The sequence below is a fragment of the Nilaparvata lugens genome, chromosome 7 (genome assembly GCF_014356525.2).
Source record: "Nilaparvata lugens isolate BPH chromosome 7, ASM1435652v1, whole genome shotgun sequence".
Taxonomy (NCBI): Eukaryota; Metazoa; Arthropoda; class Insecta; order Hemiptera; family Delphacidae; genus Nilaparvata; species Nilaparvata lugens.
This window is the reverse complement of record NC_052510.1, coordinates 56,937,469-56,958,566: the sequence shown is the minus strand read 5'-3', so window position 1 is coordinate 56,958,566 and position 21,098 is coordinate 56,937,469. Positions and strand designations below refer to the sequence as shown.

At 31.3% G+C, this 21,098-nt stretch overlaps 1 protein-coding gene across 2 annotated transcripts in view; it reads right to left on the bottom strand.

The window, feature by feature from the left end:
* Positions 1-2,137: 2,137 nt before the first annotated feature.
* Positions 2,138-21,098, bottom strand: part of LOC111047370 (cAMP and cAMP-inhibited cGMP 3',5'-cyclic phosphodiesterase 10A) — a 33,427-nt gene continuing 14,466 nt past the window's right edge. For both annotated transcript variants that reach the window (XM_039433241.1, XM_039433240.1), the window contains exons 6-15: positions 20,937-21,082; positions 18,382-18,557; positions 16,850-16,983; positions 15,270-15,388; positions 13,003-13,240; positions 11,244-11,399; positions 9,246-9,412; positions 5,038-5,149; positions 3,259-3,428; positions 2,138-2,317 (exon numbers count right to left, since the gene is read on the bottom strand). In XM_039433241.1, coding sequence (XP_039289175.1) covers positions 2,221-2,317; positions 3,259-3,428; positions 5,038-5,149; positions 9,246-9,412; positions 11,244-11,399; positions 13,003-13,240; positions 15,270-15,388; positions 16,850-16,983; positions 18,382-18,557; positions 20,937-21,082 — 1,515 coding nt within the window. In that variant the 3' untranslated portion in view covers positions 2,138-2,220. The remainder of the gene's footprint in view (positions 2,318-3,258; positions 3,429-5,037; positions 5,150-9,245; positions 9,413-11,243; positions 11,400-13,002; positions 13,241-15,269; positions 15,389-16,849; positions 16,984-18,381; positions 18,558-20,936; positions 21,083-21,098) is intronic.

The following is a 21,098-nucleotide window of genomic DNA, read 5'->3' as shown; positions in this document are numbered from 1 at the left end:
GAATTAATCTCGATTAAAATTCAACCAGCTTTTGTGCAATCGGCATTTAGTATCATTTTTCAAATAAAGTAATAGCTTTGCTTGTAGTGAGGTGCACTTTATAATGGCTGTGGAGAGAGGTACGAGAACAGCGTTGCCGATTCTCTGCCTTGCCACTGCCTACTATAGAGATAGATAGTTGCCTTTATTTATCACACTTAAAAATATTACAAGTGTTGTGGGCGAAGTTGAGACAATAAGAGCCCCCTCTTCCACTTAAGGCAGTGCAAAGGCTAAAAATAAACTTTTTACTCGTGATATTTTTTGATTTGTATAATTATCATCAAGCTATCAAAATGAAAAAGTTTTCTCAGGAAAACATTTTTTCTGATCATTACTTTTTGAGATATGAGCGCCTAAAGTTTAACTTTTTGGGACAGAACATCTCAAATTCGGTAAGCGATAAATAAATGAGATTTAGAGGATAGATTCTTCATGCTATTGCTGATTAGTAAAACAAAAATTTTCTGAAAATATCAATTTTTAAGATAGTTATTCAATTTACTAAAAATAACTTTTAGTTGAGTTATTTTCTGAAAATATCAATTTTTAAGATAGTTATTCAATTTACTAAAAATAACTTTTAGTTGAGTTATTTTTGGTAAATTGAATAACTATCTTAAAAATTGATATTTTCAGAAAATTTTTGCTTAGGCCTACTAGATCAACAATACAATAAAGAATCTATCCTATAAATCTCATGGATTTATCTCTTAGGCCTACCGAATTTGAAATGTTCTGTCCCAAAAAATTAAACTTTAGGCGCTCATATCTCAAAAAGTAATAATCAGAAAACAATTTTTCCTGAGAAAACTTCTTCATTTGCATAGCTTGATGATATAAAAATCGAAAAACTCAAAAATATCACGAGTAGAAAGTTATAAAAATATATTTTTCAATGATTGATGAATTTTCATAATTGATATTAAATATTTTGTCAGTTAATTATATTTCTACATCATTGAAATACGATCTGACAACGTTGCGGAGTTAGAAAAGGATAGCGCTATCTGCTTTGTGGAATGATAGGCAAGGATAGCAACATCAATATTAATCGAATACTGTCTTTATGGAGTGGACCTCACTACATAAGCCTTCTGTAAGGAAATTTTATTTTATTCAGTGAGTAACAACTGTTTCGTGATGGGAAATAGCCTAAAGACAAACGCACACAGCAGCTGATAGACGAAGAAAATATCAAACGCCGGCTTGCAGACGTGAGATGACATTGAGACGGACGTCTGTGTATGTTGTAACATTAGAACACCTGAGGAGGGATTTTCTCTACGTCTGTCTGCTGCGGTATGCGTTTGTTTTTTTAGGCTTATGTGTGCAACTTGCTCTAAAAGAATTTGTACCAAACATGAATTGACAAGATATTCCCTGAAAACATGTTTTAATTCTTGAAAATGTATCGTCTCTTAATACCATAAAAAATATATTTCATGAAACAGTTCAGCATTAAATATAATAGGATTATCTACTGCTTTAAATAGCTTGAGAAAAGTTATTAATCAAACAAAATTCCAAATAGATGCTATCAAAATCTTTGGACTTGAGCACACTATACTCCGTTCTAATAAACTTCGGACTTGGGATGGACATGCGCAGCAGAGAAGGCATACAACGGCGGCTATGTTGCCGTTGTGTACCGGCCAGCGTTCTCTAATTTCCAGTGAGTATTCAAGCGCTCATGTTAAACTTAGGAAGTTTCCTCTCTGCAATCACAGACTCGACTGACTCTATTCGACAAATTGACAACTATGCTTCCACCTATAAAAAACTCAATCCATCACTGCAATAAATTGGCTGATCTCCCTCCATTTCTCTGCGCCGCAAATTCCTCCAAGTCTGAAGAAGATTTGCACGGAGTATAGATATTTATGAACTACAGAGGAAAGCTATAGGGAATTCAAATGAACGGCGCTTGGAAGCGCTGTTCCAGGGGGCACCTCTGACATTGATGTAAGGTACAGTGTAATGCATAAATAGTTTGCAGTAAATATAACTACCGTATGGTATACAGTAGTTAACGTTCAACAACTATTCATGCTAGAGGCTATTATAGATTACAATACGGTAAAATAAAACACTTGGGCTGTTTAGTAAGGTGGGAATTTTATTCGTATCAAATTACCAAATTTATTTCTCTCAAATTCTGATTTGGAGGAATTTTTCATATTATTCGTAATATTTTTTCTTTACAAGTGAATCTTCTGGCCTCCAAACGTTCTTGTTTCCCATGTCAATTAACTCTTGCCAGCTATCTCTGAGAGCTCTGTAATTAATAAGAAATTCGTCACTGTTGAGCTCATTGAAACTGGCCACATTTGTAAAATTCAATGGATTGATTGAATAAAATCTAGTAACTAGCACCTAGTCATTAGTTGTAAATGCAAATAAAACTATACAGCTTCGGCCTACTCGAATCCAAGCATTTGCTTGGAAATTACTTAGAACTAGCAATTGCTAGCTTTTATTCAATCTACCTATTTGGACATAATTTAGCCGAACCCTGTCGCGTTTTCAAAAAAAAGATACCATGCTAGTTATCCTAATAAGAAAGGTTATTATTTTCAATTTCATAGATAGTACCGTAGGTACAGTAACTTAATTGAAAACATTGGAGATTCTTTTCCCATTAAGTAAGATATTTTTAACTATTGAATAAAAAAAAGTTGAATACCTATTGATCTAGAATAGGCAATATCATTGTATAAAATTAAAAGTTAAAATCCCCGAGCATAAAAGATAAAACTGTACGCTCGGGAGTAAAGCCTCAAGTTGTAGAACCACAAATAAATATTTAATTATACAACTGAGGTGAACTATGGTTATTTTGACCATTTACAAATGAACTAAGTTACTGGATTACTTTTATTCATGGACTACTACCATAATATTATAAGGTAGTGATATGGAAAAACCAAGATATTATTGGCATTTTGTGGAAATGAAAATTTATCTTGTTTTTGTTCATCACCTTATATTGTATGGAGAAGTTGCGACCTGAAAACTCTGACACCAGACCTGAGCCGGCCAGGTCACTCGAATTATCATGGAGAAGTTCGTCATCATTGATTCTAATTTTTATCATTCCTCAATCTTTCACCAATCATCATTGGTTTTAGTGTTCTATCATCATCAATATTATATTTTTAGAAATCGACCTATAACATTTTTCTACGAAATATTTACAAAAATATTATTTTCACTTGCATTGAACTATTGAGTATGTCCTCTGTATTCGGCAGAATTGCTGTCAGGAGTTCATTGCAAGGTATGACCGCAATTGAGATGAATTTAACTTGATCGTCAGGAATCATGAAGGCTCTCTCTCGGTCCATTGCTGGGAGCGGTGTTAGACCCATGTCTTTTTCTTCGTCTCCCTGAAATTTATTTGTCATTTTTTAATAAAAAAGTCAAATGATGAACGATTAACTCTACAGTCGTTAAAAGTCACGTGACAAAGGCCCTGATATAATTTGGTGCAACATGAGATCTGTGTCATCAACTACGGTATTATATACTCATTTTAATTTACTTGAAGTTGATAAGTAAAAAAATATTCAATTTCTGTTCAATTGTCTATTAAAGGTTTAATACAAAAAAATATATACAATAATCAGTAACGCAAGAATTACATTTTTGCTGGTTTCATTGTTTTTTGTTTTTGTTTATACGTGATATGCCCACATATATAAGTAGTTTGATACTTGTAATGGGTAATGAAGAATTTGAGTGTGATACTTGGGTAATGAGGTGCGAAGATGATAGGCCCACTGATACGAATAAATGCCAGGTAGGATGGGAAACGAACCCATTACTGGTGCAGCGATAAGATACTGAATAAACTATGCTCCAGTCCTGACCATATTATTTTAAGCTATACCGCGGCTTAACGAAAATCATCTAGAGTTCAAGGATTTAAGAGTAAATTATTTGTGATGATTTCTTGATCCATTCCGAGCTGCTTTGTATAAACACACTTTTTTATGTATTTGAACACGACATGCAGTCGATTATTAAGTAAATATTAAAAACTTAATCGACTAATAATCGACTGCATGTCGTGTTCAAATACATAAAAAAAGTGTAAATTATTTGATTCTTGCATTAACATACTAGGCATACAGCACTCTAATAAAAATAGAAAGACATTATAGTCGTACAGTTGTTGTTCAGCACTTTCAACATAATTGGCAAATATGTTTAAAAATACTGCACTTCATTTTTGATTGGTGCTCATTTATATAGTAGATTGAAAATTAAAAAATGAAAGGATGCCCGATGATAAATCTATTTCAGTGAGATCAAGCGATAGAATAGAATTTTTGAGTTTAAATAAAAATACTAAGAAATTGTCAAAGACCACAGATTTTATATTGAAATTTTAACAATTTCTTAGTATTTTCATTTAATATGAATAATTACCACAATATCAACTTCTCAACCACACAAAAAGATTCTAGAGTTTGTTCCATTTACATTGAGTCAGATTTTAATTGTCATGTTAATAATAAATTATAATGGATTAGGATTGACATGATTGATAGAATCACTTGAAATATTAAATAAAATGTTATTTTCCTGTGTTAAGCAACTAGTTTTTCAAAGGCTGATGTGGTGGGGAATTAATAAAATTAAATTAATTTAAAATATTGATTGGTTTTGCTTATTGAAAAATTGAACACGCACTCTCATCTTTCATATTTATAGGATAAATAAATACTTATCTCTCTTTAAATGAAACCTACACGGAAAATTTAAAAATAATGAATTTAATTTATGGAAATTCATGAGATATTGATATTCATTCAAAAATGCTGAACGATAAACAATTATTATTAAACGGAAATCCAAAGTTAATATTTGCAGTAGCAGAAGTAGTAGTCTTCAGGGTGGTTCACAGCATTGAATTTTCGTTTAATAATGACATTTTTTAATTGAATAAGTAGGTATTTGTACATAATGTAATGAATGAATAAAAATAATCACCTGGCTATAGAATTCTCTGTAGAGACTTGTAGCGATCTTCTCAGCGATTGGTAATGGCTTGGTTTGCCCAATCAAGTCACAGGTTGTCATCATTATACCTTTCATCAGAAATCTTGAAGAAGAAAATATTCAGTTGATTTACATAGGTACCAAGAGCAGTTGAAAATGAATACATAGGCTATTACCAAGATAAACTATTTGAGATAGATAGATAGGTATCATTTCCACTTCAAAAAATAAAATACTCACTGAATTTTTTTCAAGAAAAATGAGAAAAATAATTGGAATTTACTCTGATAAATTTATTGTACTCCACCTCATTTAACCCTTCATCGGAAAAGCGTTTTCGTTTTGCATATGTGATCCTGTCTCATTATTCCACGTGTTTTCGTTTTATTTATTAATTTGTGGACAGAATCATAAATCATATAAATATGATTAGGAAGGAACAACAGGCTTGGCCCAAATCTATTCCATTCCCAAATTTTGATAAATTAATAAAATTTCCAAAAAAATAGGTTATGTTTCTACTGTATAACGTTCAAGTTCAATTTTCGTCCAAAAATATATATAAGCTAAAAATTTTGAATTTAGAGAAATTAAAACACCAAACTATATTTAAATATAACACTTAATCATCACTTCATATTGAATTATTTTGCATAAATGTGAATCCTGCCTCATTATTCCATCTATATTTTTTCTTCTTGATAAAATTTTAAGTTTATAACCGTACAAGATTGTTTTCGATAATACTCGCCAATCGCTAGGCGATTGATATAAACATGTCGACATACAGCACTGTTTTCTTAATATGAAGAAATGATTGAAACGACCTATATTTTGTTGTTTAATATCATTTTGTAAAATTTGATAGACTTTTGTGCAACCGGCCATTACCTTATAGAAGAGGCCTAACTATTTTTGATAGGACCACTTACTAATAGTTTTTTGATTGAATGAACAAACTAGCAATTATCAGTATCTTTCTATATTTTAAGACGATTATTCTTCAATTGAAAAAATAATATATTTTTCCTACAGTTACCTTGAAAAGTGGGCATTCCTGCACTGATTACAGAACGCAAAGAATCACTTTTCCGCTCTAGTGCAGGAATAGTATATTTCGCACCTAGGGCCGAAAATGAGATATTTCCGGCTCGAAATCAGTTTTTAAGTCCGAGGCCGTAGGCCTCAGACTAGAAAAGATTGAGAGCCGGAAATGCATTTTTGCCCATGGTGCGAACGCTATTTTTCGCCAAACCAAAAAAAAACTTCCCAATATATAAGAAATTAAAAAATAAATAAAATTCAAACAGCCTATTTTGATAGTTTGAATCTTGGTTATGACAACTTTTACTGTCAATTAATTTCAATATTACTAATTAATAATTTACAATAGTGACCATATTTTTATACTATTAATATTAGGCGCGAGCATTGCGCCCGGTGCAATATATCATGGATAGATGGATGAATAGAATTTTCATTACTATTTTGAAATAATGTGATGAAAAATTAATATAATTGCATATTTCACAGTTTTGTCTCAAAAAATATCTAAAAAATTGATTGAAATTTAAATTACGGTAACTAATATAAAAATAGCTAATAAAAGTCGAAATTCATCCACAAAAAATGTCATTGACCGAGGTTCGAACCTAGATCATGTTTGTAAATTCACTGAGCTTTGAGTTCTGATGTTTTACGCCTTTACGCTCTCGGCCATTGGGTATTGTTGATTGTAGAGGCCTTAAGACAGGTAACGTATGTAGGCTACTATAATATAGTGTATAGCGGCAAACTCAAAGCCGGTTTGCCGGCATTTTCACAACAAAATATTGCTCTGAAAATAGTTAAATCATAGAGAAAACATTCAAAGATTCAATCTTGAGTGGGCCTAATGTTTTCTCTATATGGTTTAATATTGAAGAAAAATTATCTAAAAGTTTTAATAATGAATTACGAAAAAATTACTAGGAATTTTTCAGTCAAGGCTGAGTTTCACCAGTAGGTTTACCTTAAACTTCAGATCTCTGCTGTATTTTCTTATTATTATTGTTGATTGTATTGCATTAAGAAGTGGAATTCGATAATAAAAAAGAAACAATATTACTCTACCTCACTTTTAAATATTGATACAATTATTGTACTTTGATTTCAAATTCGATTCTTCACTTTTAAATACCATACTTGCGATACGTACCTTTCTGACAATGGACAATGCAGCCAACATTATATTGTTGAGGCTATGGAGATATCATCGTATTCTATTGTTTGATATCAAAAACACAATAATAAATATTAAATTATGAAACAGTAATTTATAAAATATATTATAGACATAATACCGCGATTCACGATACATAATTATATAGATTATTACAGTCGTTATGAGATTATCTCTCTATGATTTTTGTGAGATCGGACACGATCAGCTGTTATTCAAGGTCATTTTACAGCCCTAGGGCCGTAAGTTTTACCGGCCTGGTCGGAAAACAATCACTTTCGGCCTCCATATGACGCACGTAAACCAGCTCATTACATCCAAGTGTGGCGAAAAAAAAAAATTTCCGCACTCCAGATTTGCAACATGGCAACGCAAAATACTTAGTAGGTTATATATGGAGCAACAGTGCAGCAAAATCAAAATGAAGTTGGTAACAGTGACTGGGCTGCTATAGTGAGCAGAGGTGCAACGAAGCACAACGAGCACCTTATTATTCATTTCGTTATTATATCTAATTAAATAAATGTATGTATCTTGATTTAAGTGCAGTAGCATATACTTATATTTATTTTTTGTAAAGCTTTTTTGTATTTTGTTTTTGGCAAATAAATTATATATTATAACGAAGGACAACGAGGACAGCGACAGCACAGTGCCACATTCAGCACACAGCCGCCTCTTCATTCAAACACTATTACATTATTCAATTTGACAATAAATTATGGTTTTTATTAATAATAAAATTACACAGAAAACATTGATGGATTTCAGGCAATTTTACTCATAATTACCCACTTTTCATATTCAATGGTAACTGTAGGAAAAATTAAATGTGAAATACGTGCGCAAAGTTCCTCTGCTGCACTCAACAAACCAGTACGTGTATTTAGTAAACGTTTCTTTCGGTGCAGCAAACTGTTACTTGCGCACTAGTTGCACAAATAACTATACCGTAGCCTAAATAGGAAGAGTGTTGGTCAATTGCCTGTTTTTCTCTTTCAAATATGTTATATTTATTGTCTTTTTTCTTAAGGGCTACTTTCAATATAAATAATCTCAGTACCTTTTAAATTATTTTGTCACAACATGTTTCTGACATTAATGCCATTTTCTTGAATGGCAAGATTTTCTATATTTTAAGACGATTATTCTTCAATTGAAAAAATAATATAAGGACCGTAGCCTAAATAGGAAGAGTGTTGGTCAATCGCCTGTTTTTCTCTTTCAAATATTTTATATTTATTGTCTTTTTTTTCTTGAGGGCTACTTTTATATAAATCTCAGTACCCTTTTAAATATTTTGTCACAACATATTTCGGACATATATTTATATGGACATAAATAGGAAGAGTGTTGGTCAATTGCCTGTTTTTCTCTTTTAAATATGTTATATTTATTGTCTTTTTTTCTTGAGGGCTACTTTTAATATAAATCTCAGTACCCTTTTAATTGTTTTGTGACAACATGTTTCGGACATTATAATGCCATTTTCTTGAATGGCAAGATTTTCTATATTTTAAGACGATTATTCTTCAATTGAAAAAATAATATAGGTACCGTAGCGTAAATAGGAAGAATGTTGGTCAATTGCCTGTTTTTCTCTTTCAAATATATGTTATTTATTGTCTTTTTTTCTCAAGGGCTACTTTTAATATACGCTCAGTACACTTTTAAATTATTTTGTCACAACATATTTCGGACATTATAATGCCATTTTCTTGAATGGCAAGATTTTCTTGAAAATTACATCAATGTCCGAAACATGCTGTGACAAATTTAAAATAATAATTTAAAAGGGTACTGATATTTATATTTTCATTTATGTTATTTATTGTTTACTTGATTCAGTAAATGAATAGATAAATTTTGATTACCTATGTCTGAAAGACACATTATTAGCGTTTGTATAAGAAAAAATGGAGCAGAAATTTTATTGTAATTGATGAAATAAATTATTTCTGCAGAGCACTAGACCTACCTATGACTTTGATTTTGCCAATTGAAGTTGTGCTCCTGTATAATACCAGCCAATCGGGTGCGACTCTGGAAATGAGTGGCCAAGTCCGTATGAAGGACATCCACTTCGATTTCTTTCATCAATTGATGGTAGATTTCTTTTGAGAGGTAAGTGAACAAATTGCATTCCTGAAAAAGATATTTTCGACATTAGTATAAGTAGTTTACATTTTCATTGAATCATATATTATTGAAATATATTTTGACGTGACAACGTCTTATAAATTGGTTTGCCGGGAGACACTTCAAGAAACTGCGTTACGTTCCCACGTTATGCGCTCACAATGAGAGCGAGTGAGAGCGTTCGTTTCGGTTTACGGTCGTCTGGAAAGAGCACGAATAGGAGCAGTGGCGAGCAACCAGCAGCGACCCGAAGCATTCACCTGGAGAGAGAGTGAAACGGAGCAGTCAACCTGCGCAGGCGCCGCAAGCAATCTCCTGCGACTGCGCCACTAATTCAAAATGTCAAGTCAATGGTTGTCTCTCTCGCTCTTAGGGTTAGGTGGGCGCTGGCTAACCATGCCCGAGTGGAAGGGACGCGTGCCTCTCACTCACTCTCATTGTGAGTTATTATTTCATCCTTCTTCCTACTATACGAATGAATATTCACATTAAAATTATTTTACCACTCAAAGTCGTTGTCACGTAAAACTTTCGCCCGTATACCGACTTTACAGGCAACCATGCAATTTTTTTCACGTAAGTATGAATATATTTTATTTCTATTGAATCTTATTATTAAAAATAATAAGTGATAGGTAAGCTACCCCAATCAAATATGAGGTATTCTACAACTCTGTTCTACCCTTCAATAATAACATCTCTTATTTATCATAAATTTTTACAGTATTAGACTGTTTGTAGCAGAGGTGACTTTTACCTGGTAGAATTTAAAATAATAGAATATAAATATCTTTATTAGCCTCAATTAGGTACATCACAATTGGACATAAAAGACTAGTCAACACAATACAATACAGCACAATAAAAACAGGGTCTATAAAATACTATACAAAAATAAATAGCCACAGTACATTGGAATCAATCTACATATACATTAGGCTACATACATTACATTCATATACAATAATAGTAGGATAGTAGATAGCTATAGTTCTTCCCAAAGAGAATTTGTAAAGCTTAGTTGAAATTCTTTTTTTCTGAATTAACTCTCCTCAATTCCTACAGTAGACTGTTGTAACGGAGGTAACTTACCCCTAGTAGAATTGAAAAGAATAGAATAATATAACATCTTTATAAGCTTAAATTAGGTACATCACAATTTGACATAAGGGCCAGTCAAGACAATAAAATACAGCACAATAAAAACAGGGTCTATAAAATACTGCACAACAATAAACAGCCACAGTACATTGGACTCAAATTTACAAAAACGTTACTTAAACTTAAGCAATAATAGTAGTCGATAGCCATAGTCTTCCCAAAGAGAATTGTTTGTAAAGCTTAGCTGACATTTTTTCTGGAGAAGATTTGTGAGCTGGCCACACACAGAATTAAAAATCAGCTGTTATAATCATTGCGTCATCCAACAGCCTTTGGTAAATAGTAGACAAGAGTGTGTGTTGCTCCATAATCGCCCATGTATTTTAATCTAAACGCCCCGACTAAAAACAAAATGAATGTTCTGTGTGTAACCATCCAGCAATGCGGCCTCAGGTTAAAGACTAATTGTTTCGAATAATTCTGCTGCATTCGGTGTTTAGAATCAATTTATTTCTAGTAAATTATTTATTTTGCAGTCGGAAAATTATATTTATAAATAAAATGCCGCATCGCGCCTTCTCAGGTCTGCATCCAGATAAAGTTTGTCATGAGATGCATGATCTATTTTGCGGTACGTTAAGTTCGCCGGGCCAGCTCAATTAATATTTGTCATCATAACAGTAAAACCTTATTTTAATAGTAATTGTAGGCTACCTTTCAATGATTATTGCAATACCTTTATCAACATACTACCCAGGTAGAAGTGGTGATTTTCAAGGGCAGAAGCTGGATAGAGTTTGGCCAAACTGTGATTCGTGTTGTACAGGAATGAATTCGTGTGAGCACGGTGGTCAATGTCGTGGATTATACAGGCAACCATCAGGGCTTTCAACTGAAAGAAAGGTAAACTGTACTGTGAAGAATTATTGTATTAATAATTAAAATGATTGAAAAGGCTATTGTCTTAAAGGTACCTAATGATTCACACAGGGTATGAATGTGCTACGGTACGGTAATCTATCAGAACCCGTTAATACCCTGACCACCCTTTTTTGTAACAATAAAATTCTTTCAGCATGACAACTATTACCCCACATTAGTATGCCATATTATGTAGCAATACTTTGAAAGAAAGATGAGATGAATAATATTTTTTTCATAATTTCTCATTCATTATCCAAAATTGTTCATTAAGGCTGTGCAAAGATTAAAAATAAACTTCCTACTGGTAATATTTTTCAAAGTTTTTCGATTTGTATATCATCAAGCTATCAAAATGAAAAAGTTTTCTCAGGAAAACACTTTTTTCCCGATCATTAATTTTTTGAGATATGAGCGGCTAAAGTTTACATTTTCGGGACAGAACATTTCAAATTCGGTAAGAGATAAATCCATGAGATTCGAAGGATGAATTCTTCATGGTGTTGTTGATCTAGTAAAACAAAAATTCCCTTAAAATATCAATTTTTGAGAAAGTTATTCAAATTACCAAAAATAACTCAACTAAAAGTTATTTTTGGTAAATTGAATAGCTTTCTCAAAAATTGATATTTCAAGACAATTTTTGTTTCACTAGATCAACAATACCATGAAGAATCTATCTTCTAAATCTCATGGATTTATCTCTTACCGAATTTGAAATGTAATTCTGTCCCAAAAATTTAATCTTTAGGCGCTCATATCTCAAAAAGTAATGATCGGGAAAAAAATGTTTTCATATGTAAACTTTTTCATTTTGATAGCTTGATGATACAAAAATCGAAAAACTTTGAAAAATATCACCAGTAGAAATTTTATTTTTAGCCTTTGCACAGCCTTAATTTCAAGTGCGTATACGGTTCTTATAGTTTACTGATCTTGTCAAGCATCATGACCAGAAAATTCATAATATCGATGTCATAGAGCAATAACTAACTTATACATTAAACCAGCAAGTTGATGTAAATTAATCTTCATAATTATATTTTTTCTCATATTTTCCTTGAAAGCTGTGATCTGGGATATTTTCCACAGATTCATCAGGGAATTTCAAATACCTACGAAGTTAGTGAATCTTGAATAATAGACAAAGTCATCAGCGATGCAATTTGCATTTTTCTATAATATGGGAAAGATGAAAATTTATCATAGTATTTGCCATCTTCCAGAGCAATAAGTTACAATGTCAATAGGAAATTTATTATTCAGGATTTGTTTGGTAAATGTAGGAAAACTTAGCTATATAAAAGCATAGAGAAAAGAATACTCTTTTTGGATAAAAGTGTATTCGTATAGTATAGAGGAAATAATACTCTTTTTGGATGAAAGTATATTCGTATAGTATAGAGAAAAGAATACTCTTTTTGGATAAAAGTGTATTCGTATAGTATAGAGAAAAGAATACTCTTTTTGGATAAAAGTGTATTCGTATAGTATAGAGTAGTAGTTGATTGAGTTAAGGAAGCAGGTAAGAGTTTTTGCTTACATTGAAAATTGTGAATAAAATAAAAAATTACCTCTAAACCATTGAAGAGCTCTCTATTTTTGTGCAGTATATAGGTCATACCATGCGTGACAGCAAAAGCGTGTTGAAAATTATGGTAGTGAATGTTTCTGTAGCATTTTTTAGCCATGGCTATAAACTTGGGAAAATTGTTTTCTCTCATATATTTATCACCAAGGACAGATTGCAGAAGGCATAGCATATACTCGTCCATTTTCGCAATGTGTTCATTGAATGGGTACCATTGGAAGCTGTGAATTGAAGAATATATTATATAAAATAATTATTGCCGAGATTTTGGGAGAATGACTTGGGCCTACATGCACTTTTCAAAGTAAAATTTGACTCATTTCAAAAATATTGAATAATAAATATTACTGCAGAAATTATAGCCTACTGTTTGGTACTGATAAAGTTGCCGTGAAATCTGAAATTTATAATGCGTGAAAAATGTAGAAATGAATGGCAGAGTGTCCAACAAAATGTGAAACAACCAAAGACCAGCATAGATTCTACATAAACAGCTGTGGTTTTCTGTAAAGTGTGAAGTTTTTTGGTCAAAAATTTCTAGTTTCATTCAAAATTTAGACTTTTTGAATAATTATTAAGTTACTGTTCTAGATTTTTTGATTCTAGACTTTAATAGTATCTATTTCATTCAAAATTTGCTCGTTTATCTGAGTATTGAAGAGCGTAAATTGTATTTTGAAAAGTGAAAGTGAAATAACCAACATTTTGATTTGGACAGTATAATATAAATTGGAAATGGGACAGTTTTGGACATGAGCCTGTTGTGCCTTTCCTCATGTAAGTATTTATTGTACACAATGTGATAAGTAAATAAATAGATTTTTATCAAAAAATATCAATTAAAATTCTCTTATATCGAACTTAGTTTTAGAGATACAGTATATAGATTTTTCGATATTTTTTGAAAAACGTCAGTAATATAACTAGAAGACTACCTGTCAGTCAAAATTCATATATTTGTTCATCGTATGACACTCATTTTAAAAAACTTTTTATAATACAAAAGCATATTATTAAAGCTGCGCTTGGAAGACCCAGACTCTATCCCAGCAGATTAATATTTGAAGAGATGGATCTACCAACGTTACGTCAAACTTATGTGACAAATTTAATTATTTTTATCAATAAAAATACACATCAATTTACCCGTCGCACAATCCCTTATAATATACGGCCAACTATAGTAAATGCTTTCTATATCAACTTTTACTTCATTAACATCTAGTAAACACCAATTTGAATATCAGAGTAATAAACTAATAAATAAAATTCTGGAAGACTTTATTAAGGATAAAATAACAAAAACCAAATTGAGATTAATAAGATCTTGGGTAAAACAGAACTATTATTTTAAAATTGAGAATTGAGTTGGCTAAATCAACAATTTTTGGCAATATTAATTGTGTAAAAATTATTAAAACTTGACAATTTTTATAATATTTTTCTGTGTATCTATATATTGTTTATCAAGTACTTGACTATTGATAAAATTCAACATCCATAGATTATCATCCATCAAAAGAATTGTATCATTTTTACTGCTGTTATAAGATTAAAAAATGTATTTCTTATTTTTAGAACTCGTGGCTGGAGCTCAAGGCTTCTTTTTCCAGTCACGCCAAAAACCATTGTATTTTAATGATTATTTTGTTTGTAAAAATATTTCTTGTATTCGGCAATAGATTCATTATTCATTCATTATTGGGAAGTTGTTCCTCTTTCCAATCATAACCTTGGAATTAGATTTTAACTGATAGTTTTCTAGTTATTGACGTTTTTCAAAAATATCGAAAAATCTATAAATCTCTAAAACTAAGGTCTATATAAGAAAATTTTACTGAGCATTTTTGTTGTAATTTTCATGTAGAATCTATGGTTCACGGCTGTTATACCTTCCGTGGACCCTTTCCGCCTCTGTTTAGAGTTTAGACTAGATCTATAACTTGGAATATATTTCTCAGCTTATATGATTCTGCTTTACCCAGTGAGACTTTCAAAACTTTTCAATTTTCGATAGATTGAAATATTACCTAATCGTTGTAAAATATATGAGAAGGAATTATTGTTTATAGCACATTATAGCAACTGGTAATTTGAATAAAAATTATCTAAATTCACTCACTTTGATATTATATCCAGGCGTGTGATAGAAGACGTTAGTCATCTTCATGAAATTCTCACTTTTTTGAGTTTTGCAAAATACTTAGCTACCGTACTGAGTTTTACTGAATAGAAAATAACATAGCCTACTGGAAAAAATTGTCAGGTAATTGCATGCATGCAGTTGAATTTTCCAGTTTTTCTTCTTCTTGGCCATTTGCTCTCAAGTGATATTTCAAAATTTCCTTATCCACTTCATTCTGATATTTCTGTCGAATAAGAATGTAACGTACAATAGAAATAGAAATAGTCTTTATTCATCAGATGTGAGAAATACATTGAAACAGTGTCAATAAAATGATTATTAATATAAATAACTAGGCTAGCCTATATATAGACAAAAACTATATGTCTATAAGACTATATGTATATAAGACTATATGTCTGCTATAGTATATATAGATAAAAACGTTTCGTCAAAAATCAATGTTAAACTCTTGAAAAGAATACAGCGATACCATCAGTATTCCAGTAGTTTTTGTACGAAGTAGAGTGTTTTGTCCAGATTTTGCAGACAATGTACATTGTAAGTCACGTGACTTGTTTTATTTATGTTTCAAATTACACACTGATGTTTTAACATTGGTAGATGAAATGCTAAGGCAATCCTTGTGTAATTTCCCTCAAAATTTAGATGATGACACAGTCTAAGAAGTAAACTATAATAAATAGTAGGCTAATAGTACGAAAAAACTTGAAGCTCACAAGACTATTGTCTTATTTTGAGCTTGTAGAAAAGAAGGAAAAATAATCACAAAAGAGTTTCTTCCACTTGTCCGCAATTTTCAGTGCAAACACTCACAAACGTAAAACTTTTTCAAAGCCAATTTTCAATTACCGTACAGTATAAGAAACAACCTCAACTAGAATAGATGGTTTCAAGGAACGAACAATTATCATAAATATCCAATGAGCAATAAATTATGATATTTATTCATTCAATCATTCAGTAGGTATTACCATAGAGAAACAATAGCATAAGTTTTGTAGCATAAGTTTTTAAGAATAAGTACGCTATTGTTTCTCTATGGTATTACACAATTATTCAATATTCCTGTATCATTTTATTAATGATATTAATGTGTATTGTTCAATGTGATTTGAGTGTGACATTTTTTGTTTTTATTCTGTTTTTAACCGTCAACATTTAAAATTATTAGTTTTCGTTGTATTTGAGTGAAATTGAACTAAATTTTAGAAAAGTGAAATCATAACCCTATTTTGGAGTTTTAAAATGTTCTCTAAATTTGGGAGAGAAATGGTTCAAGGAGTATCCTCAGTTTTTCTATCCCGATCTGTGCTTCTTTGTAAAAATTGTAAGTAAATAAATAAATAATGTGTTCCAATAAAATGAACAAAAGAAGTTGTGATTTTTTTTATGTCAATATGTAGCCTTTCCTTGTTACTTACAGTATATTATTGTGGTAAATTGAACAGACATTTCATAAAGCTATTCTTTATATTAAATGTAATCATGAATGTTGGAGTAGTGGTTGTGACAATCAAGAAGTAAGTTATCCTCCATCACTTTTTTCTGATATTATTCATTCAATCAGAATTGGATATCAATTCAATTAAGAAAAAATCTATGAACATTCACTCCATAAATAACTGCAGTCTATAACACGGTAGGCTACTAGGGTATGGTACTCCAAACATTATATACTTACACTTTTTGCCAACTCCTTGTATACTCCATAATGATGCATAGCCAGCGATGAATAAGATGCGAAGTAGTAGAAAATATTCTCATCAGTTTCATCAAAATGGCCATGAAATTTCTTGTTTGTTATAATTATCACACCTGTGGAAAGCATCAACAATCATCATTCATGTCAGCCTCATCTCTTAAAAAAAATGGATCTCTAAATATATTTAGATCTCTAATAAATCTCTTTTTAGTCAATCAATTGATTTTTAGGTGAAATAAAAAGATGTTGTCAATTTCACAAAATTTCTATTTGAGTACAAAATAGTCTACCACTGATGATGATGTCAAGTGCATCGAAACTAGTTTGGACTCGAAATTTTTTTTTGTGGAATTGACAACATCTTTTTATTTCACTTTAATATGGAGAAACTCCACAACATCTCTGTGCAAAGTGTTAATCAAATGTTTCTTCCTCTGGAATCTTTGGAAGAAATTGTTTTATCTTCTCTCTTTTCACACTTTTCTTTATAATAATGTAATTATTTGATTATTTTAACTGAGTAAAATAATGCTTTTTGATTTCTTTTCACATTTTTCTTTATAACAATGTAATCAATTTGATCATTCCAACTGTGTAAACGCGGTCTGCTTTCTTTTCATTTTTTACTATATTTCATAATGTTGATAAGTTAAATTGTTGTTTCAGTTATTTTTTAAATAAGGCTCTTCATGGATTTCTGTGAGCCTTATTCCTATGTAATGAAAATAAATAAATAAACAAATAGTACTTATTCATTCATCGTTGCATATATCACAATATGGAGTGTCCAAAAATGATTTACAATAATCATTTGAAGAATAGGTACTTCATACTCAACTCTTCAATAATTCTTAGAAATATTATTTTATTCTTGAATTCTTCAGTTCTTCGCAATATTCTCTGATCATCATTTTCACCCCCATCAACCACTGGAAAGCCTACAGAGCCCATATGTTCAAGACTTACACCTTGAGCAGAAAAATCCATTTTTTTGTTAAAACAAAAGCTGTTCTGAAATCTACAGTACCTATATCGATTTATCGATTTATTTATTTTTAAATTGAGACAATTTGAAGAAGAAGAAATATCAAATGTGCTATGTTCTCACTCACCCCAACTCAAGACAGTATGTTTCAGCATGTTGTTGCTGATAATACCATAGATAAACAATAGCGTAAGTAGATATCCCATGGTACAGGGCGTATATGTCACAACTTTTACTGTTATCTCAAGCCGATTACAGTCGATTATTGTAGATTTTTACTGTTTTGACCGGGTAAGAGTGTATAAACGGCACAATATGAGAGACTACCAGCGTCATAAAGCTTCACAGGAAAGAACTACGTGGACTATCAGCTTGAGATAACAGTAAATATTGCGACATAAACGCCCTATACCATGGGATATCTACTTATACTATTGTTTCTCTATGATGATACATTGAAAAATAAGTTATAGTATTCATAACTTCACTAAAATCGGAATGATTTCATATCAACTTCATACATTACCTGACACTTTTCCATAACTCAGAAGAGGCGCGGCAAGAGCCGTTCTTATTTCGTTTGACGCTCTACTTTTGGATGCATTGAGATCCTTGAATCTCTCGTCAGATTTTAGATCCTTTATATTCACCATCTCTTTTGCTTTTGCTACATAGGCTGCTATTGCAGATGTCTCATCCAATCTAAAATCAATAATTATTGTTAGATATGGAAATATATTTTTGGAATTAGTCCTCAAATTTGAATTTAATTCGACTCATTAACGACAAGATTGAAATCTCTTCCTATCGATTTTCCAATTATTTTATCATTATAACTGTATACAGTGTACTGCATATATTCTCAAATTCTCAGAAAATATTATATCAATAATTATTATTAAACGAAAATCCAAATTAAATGCTGTAATTCACCCCGAAGTGAATAATATCAGCTGTGCTGAATAGTGAGTTGTGTTTTTTATGGCTCTAAATTTTGTAAAATTACTTTAAAATTTTCCAATCAATGGTGATTTGAGTGTGATATTTTTGTTTTTTATTCTATTTTTAACCGTCAAAATTTAAAAATCTTAGTTTTCGTTGTTTTTGAGTGAAAATGTACTAAATTTTAGTAAAGTGTAATCATAACCCAATTTTGAACTTCTAAAATGATAGGTATATAAATTTGGAGTGAAATAGTACAAGGTGTATCCTTAGTTTTTCTCTCCCAATCAGTGCTTCTTTGTAAAAAATATAAATAAAACAATAAAACAATAAGTCTTCTGCTGCTGCACATATTGACAACAGGGTAAGCTAGATGGAAATTCGATGAGCACTACTATTCAAAAATTATTTGTCAGCCCAGGAATAACTAATTAATAAACTATCTTCTTCTAAAGAATACCTTGAATAACTAATTAATAAACTATATTCTTCTTTTTCTTCTTCTTCTTCTTCTTCTTACGAAGCGCTACAGCCCTGCGTGGACCTTGGCCTCCTCAACAATTCGCCTCCATTCATCTCTCTGATTAGCCAGTCTCTTCCAGTTCCTCACTCCTCGGCACGCTAGATCTTTTTCCACATCCTGCAGCCAACGTGTTCTCGGGCGACCTCTTTTCCTTGTTCCCTCCATTCTTCCAACAAGCATTTGCCTCTGCATCCTGTTGTTCTAATTGATAAACTATATATAAACATAATTAATATATTACTAACTAATAGATAATTTATGAATAGTGGCGCTCATCGAATTTCCATCTAGCTGTTTACCCGGTTGTCAATATTTGCTGTAGCAGAAGTCTTCGGGGTGAATTACAGCGTTCAATTTGGATTTTCATTTAATAATTATTATTAATTCATTAGGATTTGAATTGCAATATTCCAGTAATGTCCATCTGTAAATATTAGGTCTATATCAATTATTTTTTGAAAATTCTGATTCTTATTTCATTGACTCATTCTTGAGTATGATGAAGCTAGACCTACATGATAAATGGAAGAACATCTTTCATATATAATTGAATATTGTATGCATCTTCATGTTTCAACTTCATTGAATTTATTAATTTGATGGAGAAAATGGATGAAGTTTATCTGAATTCAATTAGTTCAATACGATATTAAGGTACCGGTAGGTCTATTTTATATGAGAGAACAGTGACAATAGAAAGATAATAACAAGCATTTATAAAAGAGTTCTATAGAAATGAATGATTGGTGGATGAGAATAATCAATCTCTTGTCTTGTTAAAGTCTGTAGAGTGAATATTGATGTTGTGGAACTGTTCCATAATTGAAGATACTTCAGATACGGTAGTCAAAAAATCCACTTTATCCTAATAAAAATAATTATTTCACAGGAGCATGCTTTCGTGTGTGCCCACATATCATTAGCTGTAAGTTACTGTTGGGAAGTAGAAAGTCTCCAAACTATCAAAAGAGAAAAGCAAGAGCTACCGTACTTGATCATTCTAACTAATTATTACGGTAGTTATATTCTCATATTTCAATTTTCTTAATTCTAACAAATTAGGTATCTATTTTAAATTACATCAATTACTATATAATTATCCTATTATATTAAGCGAGCAATTTCTGTATTTATATATCTGGTCATTTTTAAATCTGGCTATTTTTATATCTGATTATTTATGTTTAACAGATCTCGAAAACGGCTCTAACGATTTTCACGAAATTTGGAACATACTAGGTTTATGATAATAGAAAGATTCGATTGCACTAGGTCTCATCCTTGGGAAAACTCGTTGAACGAGATTAAAAGGATAATCCATCCTTGGCTGAAACAGCTGTAGATAGTAAAAAAGTGAGTGAGCGAGTGAGTATGTGAAAAATCAAAATATCGCATCCCCGAAATTCACAAGATGACGTATAGCCAGCTGTGAGATATAAACACGATCATTTTAGAGAATTGTGTTCTATTTATCAATAAATAAAAATAACGAGCGAAGCTCGGTGCCCCGATATTTATTATAATAATAGTGTGGTCAATATTAGTATAATCATACGGAAAATTTATTCTAATTTACTTCGTGGAGTTAATCAATAAATTCTTATTGAGAGACTGACTTGAGACATTTGCTCTTTCTTCTGAACATTTCATTGCAGTCATTGACACCAGAGCTGTACCAGTCTGCTTCGAAGGTCTGTGCTGATCTCTGATTCATGATGAAAAATGAAGATTCCTCGGCAAAAAGCATTCGTCTTGCGTATAACTGTGGAAGAGTAGCA